At 35.2% G+C, this 13,970-nt stretch overlaps 1 protein-coding gene across 1 annotated transcript; it reads left to right on the top strand.

The window, feature by feature from the left end:
* The first annotated feature begins 7,985 nt into the window (after window positions 1–7,985).
* Window positions 7,986–13,691, top strand: LOC119073469 (circadian locomoter output cycles protein kaput). Its single transcript, XM_037178973.1, has 10 exons — window positions 7,986–8,932; window positions 10,573–10,721; window positions 10,794–10,975; window positions 11,031–11,151; window positions 11,208–11,303; window positions 11,370–11,684; window positions 11,752–12,049; window positions 12,109–12,250; window positions 12,310–12,534; window positions 12,588–13,691. Exons 1-10 carry the CDS (start codon window positions 8,865–8,867, stop codon window positions 13,164–13,166), a joined length of 2,175 nt encoding a protein of 724 aa, XP_037034868.1. The 5' UTR covers window positions 7,986–8,864; the 3' UTR covers window positions 13,167–13,691.
* Window positions 13,692–13,970: the final 279 nt, after the last annotated feature.

Below are 13,970 nucleotides of genomic sequence, written 5' to 3'. Positions count from 1 at the left end.
ATTCGTTTTTCCATAATCTGCTATTGATACTACTAATCTACTAATCTCACTATGATCATGACCGCTAAGACCCCAAAGGGATCCATACATTATCCATAAATGTTCTCGTGGATAGAAGGCACACCTGATGCAATAAAACTATTGTATCACATCAGGTTGGTCTGCTATATATCTACATCAAAACGAGGTCCGACCCGACATTCGAATATATTTTTCGGTTATGTTGGTTGTTCTAATTCAGAATTGTATTCCAAGCATGAGGATTACTACACTTATTCCATGAAAGGTGTCATACCTTGACCGACGGCTTCCTAATGAATGCATTACCGCATTCCCTTGGAAGGGCTGACGTTTGGGGTTTGGGAAAACGTCAGGACTCAGCCCATTACCAGTTAACACTTTAAAAAAATCTAAAACGGTACTGATAGCTAAATCAATAGAACACCATCAATCGAAGTAAATTTTGTTTATAATAGAAGTGAAGGCGTATGGAGGTGGATTACCATTTTCGTGCAGCGAGCTCTAGCAATGTGTTTCTGACGTACCAGAACGAAGGGAATTTGATGTAGAAGAGCAAGGACTGTTCTTCAAGAATGATATGGATGCTAATGTAAGTTAAAATCATCGCTTCCATCGTGCTTTGATTGTCACGTGAAAAATACCGACACTTTTAAATTTAATCATTTGAGTAATCATTCTAATCATTCTTTTGGCTTTTGGCAGCTGCTTTTTTGTATGAAATCAAGGCAGCTGCCTTGATGAAATTGTTTTTTACATGCTACATGCGTCGAAAACCGTTCTTTTCATGTTTAAAGCACTTCTTTCGACGCCCTCAGCATGTAAAATCCATTACATAACTCTGGATAAAAATCAAAAGTCTCGTTTTCGTGTGTTTATTGACCTCGGCTTCGCCTCGGATCAACAAAATTCACACGAAAACTCTACTTTTCATCTTTTTATCCCTAGTCATGTAAAATACTATTTTTGCAGTGTTTTACAGTTATTTGACACACTGTCAAGTTTCTGTACCCTAGAGTAACGCTCATGCTTTTGCTTTTGGACAAGAAAGCAGGAAATTAAATTCAATTCGTTTGGTAAGTTTTACAAGCACGAATTCATAGAATAGATATGTTAGACCAAAAATTTAAAGACTTCAGAATATTTCAGAGCCAGCGTGTCTCATAGGAGTTAGGAGTAACCGACCTATGATTGCATAGTATGCGGTGCATAGTGTTAAAAACGAATAATTAAGTCGATTACCTATTCACAGTGATTTGATCCACTCAAAATTACAGTCACTACATCTACCATGTGAATGAAAATAATACAAGAAACCATTCGAAAACAAATATAAATTCACTGTGTGGAATGACAATTTTCTTAAGGTGCTATTCATGAGAGACGACTACACATTTCTTAAACACAACTGTCTGCGCCTCTATGAAATACGACATATTTTACTCGTATTCCATCTACTTGCTACGTCAGTTACTAAGTTTTGTCCTTCAACCTTGTGTTCAACATTATATAGCCTAGTCAAATGTAACCAATGAACAGTCCCTTGCATGTTATAAATAAACGACGACTTTACAATAAATTCAATAAAAATGGCAAATTTGTCTGTAAAAGAGTTATCACAATTTCAACATACATTACCATAAAATGCATTTTATGCAAATCCCATGCAATATGTGCATTAACAACCAAATAAAACGAAAATCGTTTAGTCAATCAAACTCGTTGATAATCGTGTTATTTTGCTGTTTCTTTATCGTTCCAGCTTCACATCTATATTCAATTGTCACAAGAAATTAGTTTCGAAGTATACACATTGCCGTTCGAACCGTTAATACTTTATAGCAACGTCGACATCAATGAAAATTTGGATATTCTGATTTTAATCTTAAAAATCTAAAAAATTACATTTTGTGAAAGTGGATCTATTCAATCGAATTTATGAGCAACATGTAGTCAATAATTCGTTTATTTAATAAGTTACAATTTTCGCTATATGGCATGCAATATGCATGCTGTCATCGGAAAACTTAATGTGGAAAATCAATAGAATTTTGTGAAATGAATTGATGTGAGCAGTGAATGATTTGAAAGCCATTTTGACTTGCTATCATTAATTGTACAATATTCAAATTATGTGAATTTAAAGGGTTAACGTAAGGTGTTGTTTGATAAAATTAACCACCCAAAAGAATAGAAAATTCTGTTAATTTTTACGCCCACTACACAAATTATTCACAGAACGTCTAGTCAAAATTTAATAGATTTAAATCATTTTTAATGTTGCCAGCCAGTCTCGGTTGCAGTTCAAATGTGGTATAACAAAAGCTTAATATCCACAGTCATTTCCTCCATTTTCCATATATCTATGTTACCATTTATGTTGCGTCCAAAAGCTCCCACAATTTCTAATTCAATGTCAAATGAAAAAAATAAGTTTTGTGAATTACAACACTACAACCGAATTCAGTTCAGACATCAGTTGTTATATTGTCGCGTGTATATCTCGTGCGGTTTTTTTCCATCGATAACAGTTATCAACAAGTTGTTGGCGTTGATTCTCTTCCAGTGTTTTCGAAAAGTGGAAGTGGGTTGATGTGTGGGTGAAGCTTTCTTGGAATGCGATATTTCTTTGTGTATTGTTTCATTCGAAAATCTTTCACTTGTTAATTACTTGGTGGGCTGAGTGTACTACATTTATGTTACGTCCTTTAACAACATTTTCGAATATTAGATATCACACACATTTTGCATAACCAAATCTAAATTCAAAATCTCTTGGGGTCAATATGTATGTTGAACTACAAAAAAATATGTTTTACGGTACACCGCTCTTGAATGTTATAGCATAAAATAAAGAACAGAACATACCCATTCAATAAAAAAAAAACATATTTCCCATATCATTTATTTCCAGAGCTACCACTCGTTGTAGGTCGTCACATATACATCATCTGTTCTTCTAGCGAGGGAGAAATATCACATTCAAACATAAATTTGATTATACACTCCATTCATGTGTGGAGAGTAAGGCGAATCGATGAACTGAAAAGAAGTAAAACTTGACATAAATAAAATGCAGGATAGAATGGGGAGACTATGAAATGGTTTTGCGAAATAATTGACTGTATTGATTTATTGAAGATTTTCGGTTTAGCGAACCTAATGTATATCATCGAATTTTATTTTCCCAGACATATTTCCACATCTTTAAACGCTGAACGTTATTTTCTTCTTCATTCAATTTTCCTTTATTTTTTTTTTATTGTGAGGCTATTAGAGTCAGTACATTTCCAATCACCTGTTCGTCGACTTTTTAACGTTTTCAAGCCTATTAACACTTCACATACGACAAGTATATCATGTGGGTTGTTCGAATATATATCGAATCTAATACTTCCCCGGTGAAAAAAAAAACGTATTTGAGACCCTTTTTGAGACCGAAACTTTTGTATGGCCGTGAGACTACGTATTTCGAGCCTTTGAGAATATTTGAGACCGAGAATTTATCGAAATAGTTCATCGGAGTTCATCCAAAATTCATGAGACGTCTCTCTTTAGACTCATTTGAGGATGTTCTAGTCTGACTGAGTGGTCTGGTTTCGGATTTCCTAGACGTAGTGAGACTGACTGAGTGGTCTGATTTCGGATTTGCTAGACGTAGTGAGACTGACTGAGTGGTCTGCTTTCGGATTTGCTAGACGTAGTGAGACTGACTGAGTGGTCTGCTTTCGGATTTGCTAGACGTAGTGAGACTGGATGAGTGGTCTGCTTTCGGATTTGCTAGACGTAGTGAGACTGGATGAGTGGTCTGGTCTCGGATTTGCTAGACGTAGTGAGACTGGATGAGTGGTCTGGTTTCGGATTTGCTAGACGTAGTGAGACTGGATGAGTGGTCTGGTTTCGGATTTGCTAGACGTAGTGAGACTGGATGAGTGGTCTGGTTTCGGATATGCTAGACGTAGTGAGACTGGATGAGTGGTCTGGTTTCGGATTTGCTAGACGTAGTGAGACTGACTGAGTGGTCTCATTTTGGATTTGTTAGACCTTGTGAGACTGGATGAGTGGTCTCATTTTGGATTTGTTAGACCTTGTGAGACTGGATAAGTGGTCTCCTTTTGGGTTTGTTAGACGTTGTGAGAATGGATGAGTGGTCTCATTTTGGATTTGTTAGACCTTGTGAGACTGGATGAGGATAAATGAGTGTCATAAAAAAAAAACTTTTTCAGACTTCTAATTTTTGAGTTTTTTCTAGACCGTTTGAGACTTCTCTTTTTTCAGTTTTTTCTAGACCGTTTGAGACTTTTCATATTTGATTTCTTTTTAGAACTTTTTTCTTCGTTCGTTATTTATCGGAAGATTTTTTTGTACTTCTATGTTGAGTTCACAGATGGCCACTACCCTTTACTTTTTTTATAATTCGCTAGACCAAACTGACTGAAATTGTAGAATCGTTAGTAATATTTGAATTTTTTTATTTTACCTTTTTTTATTTGTAATGTTTTTTCCGGTCACCCATCCAAGTACTAACCGCGACGAATGATGCTTAACTTTCAATTTGGACCGCCGTCGACGTTCACGTGCTGCTAAATCAGATATATCTATTTGGAGTTCTAATTTTGAACCGTTGCTACAATTTCCGAGGTCGGATGAGCAGTCTCATTGGCAGGCGGCTTGAGACCGAGTGAGTGGTCTTTTTTGAAGAAAATAATTTCTTCAATTACTGAGACCGGTTCAGTGGTCTCATTTGAAGAAAATATTTTCTTTGATATCTGAGACCGGTTGAGTGGTCTCATTTGAAGAAAATATTTTCTTTGATATCTGAGACCGGTAGAGTGGTCTCATTTGAAGAAATCATTTTTTCGATTTCTGAGACCGGTAGAGTGGTCTCATTTGAAGAAATCATTTTTTCGATTTCTGAGACCGGTAGAGTGGTCTCATTTGAAGAAATCATTTTTTCGATTTCTGAGACCGGTTTAGTGGTCTCATTTGAAGAAAATATTATCTTCGATTACTGAGACCGGTTCAGTGGTCTCATTTGAAGAAAATATTTTCTTTGATATCTGAGATCGGTTGAGTGGTCTCATTTGAAGAAAATATTTTCTTTGATATCTGAGACCGGTTGAGTGGTCTCATTTGAAGAAAATATTTTTTCGATTTCTGAGACCGGTTTAGTGGTCTCATTTGAAGAAATAATTTTTTCGATTTCTGAGACCGGTTCAGTGGTCTCATTTGAAGAAAATATTATCTTCGATTACTGAGACCGGTTCAGTGGTCTCATTTGAAGAAAATATTTTCTTTGATATCTGAGACCGGTAGAGTGGTCTCATTTGAAGAAATCATTTTTTCGATTTCTGAGACCGGTAGAGTGGTCTCATTTGAAGAAATCATTTTTTCGATTTCTGAGACCGGTTTAGTGGTCTCATTTGAAGAAAATATTATCTTCGATTACTGAGACCGGTTCAGTGGTCTCATTTGAAGAAAATATTATCTTCGATTACTGAGACCGGTTCAGTGGTCTCATTTGAAGAAAATATTTTCTTTGATATCTGAGACCGGTTGAGTGGTCTCATTTGAAGAAAATATTTTCTTTGATATCTGAGACCGGTTGAGTGGTCTCATTTGAAGAAAATATTTTTTCGATTTCTGAGACCGGTTTAGTGGTCTCATTTGAAGAAATAATTTTTTCGATTTCTGAGACCGGTTCAGTGGTCTCATTTGAAGAAAATATTATCTTCGATTACTGAGACCGGTTCAGTGGTCTCATTTGAAGAAAATATTTTCTTCGATATCTGAGACCGGTTGAAACGTCTCTTTTGCAGAAAATATTTTCTTGCATTATGGATACTGTCTACACCCTCAAGATCAACAACACCAAAAAGAAATGAAACTCATTATAATGAACAGTGTGATATGAAAAACTAAAACAGCTGAAATTGAATTTTCGATGGAAAATGTAACACCGCTCGGTTGCCAGAGCCTTTATGTTTTAAATCTCTAAACCATCCCAACACAATCATTAAATCTGGTACATACTTTTTTCAAAATCCAAAATCTATCACTTGAATATTTTCGTCATTTATGTTTCGCTTCGCTATATAAGGAGAGAGCTGAGACACAAACACATTTATTTCGTCAATTGAAATTTCCCGTCAAACTCCGATTTGAGAAACGGTTGCGTTTTGTCATTTGTTTCCGAGCTAATACCGCTCCTTCAATCTTTTATTGTGTAAACCCAAACGCAAATATTTTTTCAAATTTTCAAGAATTTTTGAGAAATTTTGAGAAAATTTGAGAAAAAATATTCTCACTTTAGGTGATACCGTAGCACTGCTTCTAGCACGAATACATGAGTCCTTCCTTTACGAGAAAATGCAAGACCTATTTTGATTGCATAAGCTTCCGAATATTTCATATGTTCATGCTAGAAGGCAGTATACTTATCATGCGTATACAATGTATACTATATATACATCCTAAACGTTTGCTATTATCAATATTTGCTTGTGATGCAATTTTGCGATAAAATATACAAAATGCTATACATGACCAATTCAATTTCCTTTGTTAATAAAACGTTTGATTTAATTTAAAACAGTTGTCTCACTGGATCTGCAGAACGAACCAAAAGAACGCAAAACCTCAACTATTCGGTTGCATTTATTTTTAAAATTAGCATTTTCTTCGAAAGAGACCACTCGACCGGTCTCAAAGAATTGAAAAAATATTTTCTTCGAAAGAGACCACTCGACCGGTCTCAAAGAATTGAAAAAATATTTTCTTCAAAAGAGACCACTCGACCGGTCTCAAAGAATTGAAAAAATATTTTCTTCAAAAGAGACCACTCGACCGGTCTCAAAGAATTGCCAAAAATATTTTCTTCAAAAGAGACCACTCGACCGGTCTCAAAGAATTGCCAAAAATATTTTCTTCAACAGAGACCACTCGACCGGTCTCAAAGCATTGAAAAAATATTTTCTTCAAAAGAGACCACTCGACCGGTCTCAAAGAATTGAAAAAATATTTTCTTCAAATGAGAACACTCAACCGGTCTCAGAAATCGGAAAAATTATTTCTTCAAATGAGACCACTCAACCGGTCTCAGATATCAAAGAAAATATTTTCTTCAAATGAGACCACTCAACCGGTCTCAGATATCAAAGAAAATATTTTCTTCAAATGAGACCACTCAACCGGTCTCAGATATCAAAGAAAATATTTTCTTCAAATGAGACCACTCAACCGGTCTCAGATATCAAAGAAAATATTTTCTTCAAATGAGACCACTCAACCGGTCTCAGTAATTGAAGAAAATATTTTCTTCCAAAAAGACCACTCACTCGGTCTCAGATATCAAAGAAAATATTTTCTTCAAACAAGACCATTCAACCGGTCTCAGATATCGAAGAAAATATTTTCTTCAAACGAGACCACTCATCCAGTTTCGCACAGTTCACCAATAAATGTTAGCAAAGAGACTACTTGTTCCGTCTCAAGCGATCTGGACATATAACTGCAACGAGACCACTCATCCAGTCTCGCACAGTTCACCAATAAATGTTAGCAAAGAGACTACTTGTTTCGTCTCAAGCGATCTGAGTATATTACTGCAACGAGACGACTCATCCAGTCTCGCACAGTCTGGCGAAATAATATTCGAAAAGAGACTACTCGTTTGGTCTACGGTATTCTCATTTGTTCATCCGAAATGATTTTAGCAAAAACAAAAATATTTTGAGACCTAATTGAGAATTCCAGCAATTTTGAGACTGGAATTAGACCGTTGAGAATACGTATTTCATGGTCTCGTGAGACCGACATTTTCACTGGGGTTAATTCGATCAGCAGAATTAATTTAAATCTTTCACTTCATTTGTTTCAACATGTATTTAGACATGTATGTGGAAGACGTTAGCTAATATTTCTATTTATCGTCATTGTCGATAACAGATGATATAGCCGTCCGTAAAGTATTATTTGATAGCAACGTGAAATTAACAATTTTTAAGAGTTTTATTTCAAGATTTTTTTTTTTAGAAAATGAAAACAAATCCTCAGGTTGCATCTGACGAGCTGTAGTGTTTTTGATCGGATATACATGCAATTGCTCGTATTATTATTTCACTTAGTTTTACCCTTATTAAAGTCTTCCCATTCTGAGAAACCCACAAACGAAATTGTATATTTATTTTGAAACGTAACGAAACCGCATCGATACAATTGTTTAATTAAGTCCTAGCAATGCTATTATCATGTCGCTTGCAATACATAGAAATTGAAGCAAGGGTATTTTTCATAGACAGAAATGGTAAAATGGTAATTCATAATAAAATGTTGTTTATTATATCAATTTCAAATATATACTCTTTGGCATACACAAAGGTAACCATATCGATACTACGGCTGCGTTAAAACTTTGAATTATATAATTCTTCTCCTATGTAAAGGTTCTATTACGTTCAGTTTAATTCCATAAATTGAGTGAAGCATTGTAACTAACAAAGCGAAATTTGAAAAAAATGTGGAGGAAAAAAATGACTGAAGTTCGTCGTTCATAAAAAGTGTTCAACAACTAAAGTGTTCGATATAGAGACCCTATATCACAATGTGAATTATTTTGAAAATTAGGATCATAGTGGAAGAAAAACAATCTAATTAACAGTAATAGACGCTATTCGTGAAAACTACTAATTGAAACTAATTAACAATCGTCGACATAAACTCAACAGTGCAGTTTAACAAAAAAAAATCATAATAAAAATGTACACAGAGCTTTGCTTTGATTCATTAAAAACTTAATTATCGACTCGTTTCAAAGTTTTTTTTTGCAACGAAAATATTACATTTCGATGAGCATTGCATCAACAATTTTTCGCAGAATGGATGATGATAACGACGAGAAAGATGATAGCAAAAGGTAATTAATATCATATTGAATACAAAAAAACTTTTTTTTTATCCGCCGAATGATGGATTAATGATCAATTAAAAAAAAATCTCTCGATAATATCTAACAAACATAACCCTTTCCTCTTCATTGAAAAGCAACAAAAACTTGTAGTATTCTCCCGACACGGTCAGTAAAACACAAATAATTGGAGAAATATAATAAGTTTCAGTTGGCAAATGACGTCATTTTATTAAATTAAGCGAACTAGTTGGTGTTTTACTTGAGTTTACGTAATATTCATGAGACAATGTGGACATTATTTCTATAAAAAAAATTAGTGAAACGCATTAACAGTTTGAATAACATTAAGGTACCAGACGTGTGGACCAAATAAAATTATGAATTCAGAATTATACTTCGTGACCAGATGTTATCACAATCATACCTTATCGTAGATAAGAATAATTGAAGTAATAGATTTTAATAGATCGACCGGAAAATAGAGGAAAACCAAATCCTCATTCAGATAGATTTTTTATCATTTATAAGTAGTTGGTAACAGGATTGAATAGTAATGGTGGTGATTGCTGTGAAAGGTCAAGGATAACAAGAAATGTTCTAGTCGTCTTTACATTAATAATGCTGGAACACTTCAAGTATTACAGGAGAAAAATTAAGTTAGGTTCAACGAGTCGTAGGGTCAAAATTATTTTTCAGTTACTGCACATAATTTACTCTGCATTATTTGTTGTCCTTTATATGCATACAATTCGAACCATACAATACAGTGCGACTTCAACAAAAAATCCAATCAACTGGAGCTCTTGTTACAGAAAAGTTTTAAATGATGAAAATCTGAAAACTTTTTTTTTTAATGAGAGACGTAATCAAGTCTTGTTTTCAAATTTTTAACTCAATTTTTTGACTTTCAATGACTTTAAAAGAGCTGCAAATCATCTGTAAAACTTTTGTCTGCTAGCTATATTCTTTCCTTTTATTCATTCAGTTGTTATTAAGTTTCAGCTGGTAATTTTACATAGAAAACAGAAATTGTATTTTACATGCTACATGCATCGAAAACCGTACTTTTCATGTTTCAAGCACTCGACACCGTTAGCATGTAAAATCGTTTTCGTGTGAAATTTACACGAAAACTCTACTTTTCATCTTTTTATCCCTAGACATGTAATATATATTACACACTTGTCACGAAGAAGTCGAGGCTTGCCGAGACTGATAGTGACAAGTGTGTACTCTATTTTATCACATAAGCGAAAACGAGACAACAACATAGACCTAAAGTGTAATTTTTGAATTATTCTTCTAGTTAAGTAATTTTGACATCCGAACACCGCGCGTATGTGATAATAGTACATTACTTTACCAGTGAAGTAATTTGATATCTCGTATCCAGATGAGTAAAAGTATCCGAGGGCTTCAGCTGAAGCCTTCGGATACTTTTACTCATCTGGATACGAGATATCAAATTACTTCACGTGTAAAGTATGGCGTTTTACTTTGCGAGCGTGGGAAAGGGTCTTCACTAGTGAAAGAAAGGCCACATTACCTCACTAGTAAAGTAAAATACTATTACAGTTAAATGAATTGCGAACATTATTTGCTACATAAGTTTGTAGACGTTTGAAACAAATAATATTCATTTTCAGAAAATCTCGGAATCTTAGCGAGAAAAAGCGTCGGGATCAATTCAATCTGCTAATAAACGAACTAAGTCTAATGGTGTCTTCAACAAACCGCAAAATGGACAAATCTACAGTACTTAAAACAACTATAGCTTTTCTGAAACAGCACAACGGTATGAGAAATATAAGAATTCTTAAGAAAAAACGCAGAAATTGATTCAAGTAAACTTCCCTATTTTATGCAGAAATAACTGTTCGATCTAGAGTCCATGAAATACAAGAAGACTGGAAACCATCGTTTTTATCAAACGAAGAATTTACTCACTTGTTTTTAGAAGCACTGGACGGATTTATCATAGTGTTCTCCACTAATGGACGAATATTTTACGCATCGGAGAGTATAACATCGTTACTTGGACATTTGCCGGTACATCTTGATTAACATTTTCGTTTGTGCAAAATGATTAATTTGATTTTTGTAGAATGATCTTTTGAACATGACCATCTATGATTTAGCGTTTGAAGAGGACCATTCTGATATTTATAATTTGCTTTCAAGTCCATCGATAATGGTAGATCCAGCACATGATACTTTAACTTCAGGTAGAAAAAAGCAAATCTCAACATTTTCACTATTACTGTTATAATAACTTTTGCAGAGAATCAAGTCTGTTTTACATGTCATCTCAAGAGAGGTGGTCTAGATGTTAAGGAAGTGATTTCCTACGAACTCGTACAATTCGTCGGTTACTTCAGTAAGCTTAAATGTTTAAAAATTCCGAATGTCCATAAACTGTAAATGTATTTTCTATGATTAACAGGAAGTGATATTGACGTTGAAAATCTTTTACTTCCGAATGCCAACAGCATTGAGTTCTCCAGCGAAAATGATTCTAGGGTAATATTTATAGGAACAACACGGATTCAGACACCACAACTAATAAAAGAGATGTCAATCATTGGATCCAGTAAAAGTGAATTTACATCGAGACATAGTTTAGAGTGGAAATTCTTGTTCTTAGATCACAGAGCGCCACAAATAATTGGCTATCTGCCATTTGAAGTGCTGGGAACGTCTGGCTACGACTACTACCACTTTGACGATCTGGAAAAAGTTGTAACGTGTCATGAAGCTTGTTCGTTAGATCATTATTAGTTAATCTATTAAATGAAATGCGAGTCTCAATTTTTACTCCTAAATAGTGAAGCAAAAAGGAGAAGGAACATCTTGCTACTATCGCTTTTTGACTAAGGGTCAACAATGGATTTGGTTACAGACAAGATTCTACATCACGTACAACCAATGGAATGCAAAGCCTGAATTTGTGGTCTGCACTCACTTTGTCATCAGTTACGCCGATGTGATGAAACAAATTAGACATTCGGAAACTTCTACTCGAGAAGACGTGAATGATTCTGATAGTATGATGTCGGTCCAGTTGCAAACACCTATTTCAATGGACACAAATTCCCCGTGGAGTTCTCGAGACTCAAGATCTAGGTCTGAATTTGTAAACTTGTGTACGACAATATTCAATGAAGTTGCGCGGTAAATTTTAGGCACTCTGCGACAATGTCACCGGAACACAAATTTAACCGACACAGACATCGATATCACACATACCACGGAAGGGATTCCGATTCTACATCTTTATCAGACTCCCCAGCTAGTCGCTACTCATTGTCCACCCAATATCGTTCGGTAAATTTATCGAAATTTGTGGTAGTACCCTAACATTGTAATCTGATGATAATCTACAGGATAAGAAGCTCCGACCTGGTTCACAGTCGCTTCGCTCTTCACCACAACAACAGCCAACATCACAAAACAATCAACTAGAGTCAATGCATGCGATTCAAACAACCGTACCATCCCAAATTGGTATTCCAGCGTTCCTAGAACCACCACAGTATTTAGCTGCAATTCCAGTTCAGCCCGTTCTAGCGCCCGGTATAACAACAGCAGCAGTCTTGTCACCCATTCAAGTAAGACGAATGTCCACATAACACATCCATTCTGGTACATTTTGCAATTTCAGACAACCTCCGAATTAATTCATCCCAATCTTTTAATGACAACGAGTCAAACACTAATGCATGATCAGTTACAACGAAAGCACGAAGAGCTGCAGGCATTAATTGTACATCAACAAGACGAACTACGCCGCGTTTCTGAACAGCTGTTGATGACTCGATATGGATTACCCATTGTGAATGTAACACTTCCATTCACACAATCCATTACCAACACGGGCTTCGATCAAAGAACGGAGTCACAATACACCCAAAACCATTTAACTGCTGATCAGCCACATTTGCTTCAAGTCGAAACAAACAACAGTGGCCATATATCACCCAGGCACAGTGTGAATAACGATTCAGGATACAATACAATTCAAACGGTGCATTCCCCGTCAAATGATGACATGATATCGTACATGCAATTGACCCCTGTATCGACCGTGCATGTGCAACATAACCATCCGCAGATATTGCTACACGAAAGCATGGCAACGTCGAGAGCTTCTAATCAGAACGAAGTCATTTCTTATCAGATGAGTGATGAACAGGCCCATATTTTGTTTGCGTCTACGAATTCGAATTCACATTCTCAATAAAAGAAAATTGGTGGTAAAGTCAGTGGGAGAGTGTCTTGTAGAGTTTAGATTTTTCCGAGAGACAGAAGACCAATTTTTTGTCATAATGAGTACAACCTTTTAATCTATTCAATCTCTCTCTTTCTCTCTTGCATAGCCAATTTTACAGAATTGTGATAGGCCAATAACTCTTCCAGATAAAAGTAAGAATGGTGCGTGACACAATGTATGGTTTTTATTCCCATCTTCCATGTATTCTTACAGGCATCTACGCCCAGGATATTTGTTTTTTAATCGAATAAAACATGTTAGATATATATTACTACTGTATATGTCGTCATCAGTTTCATGTGCACATTTTCGAAAGGGGATGTCTACAAAATGATAACCAAAATATTATAAAGATACAGTGAATGGCGAATATGTTTCCATAGATGTGAGTATGTTTTATATCAATGTAAAAGAACAAGATCAAAATATAGAGTTGCGATAGATAAATTAAACAAAAATATTTTTAATAATAAATTTACTGATGTCACAATAAAATGGTTAGTTTGTTCTTCAACTTCCATAAAGGTTATGGACTGCGAACTACTGTTATTATGTCATGTCAATTGTTATCAATAAAGACGACGAAATAAGCGATGGGTTGGTATAGCCTCATACATATTAAGGGAGAGAAGTTCGAACCATATTTTACTCACTGCCGCGCCGCCGGAAAATTAGTCATTACTTCATTGACAATAGCGTTTAAATTCGTTTCCTTTAGGTAATTGTTCGCAACATTGTATTTTGAATCGGGTGGTTGTTTCCCTCGGGCTCGAC

Source organism: Bradysia coprophila, unplaced genomic scaffold (assembly GCF_014529535.1).
Source record: "Bradysia coprophila strain Holo2 unplaced genomic scaffold, BU_Bcop_v1 contig_138, whole genome shotgun sequence".
NCBI lineage: Eukaryota > Metazoa > Arthropoda > Insecta > Diptera > Sciaridae > Bradysia > Bradysia coprophila.
The sequence above is the reverse complement of the archived record's forward strand: the minus strand, read 5'-3'. Positions and strand labels throughout refer to the sequence as shown.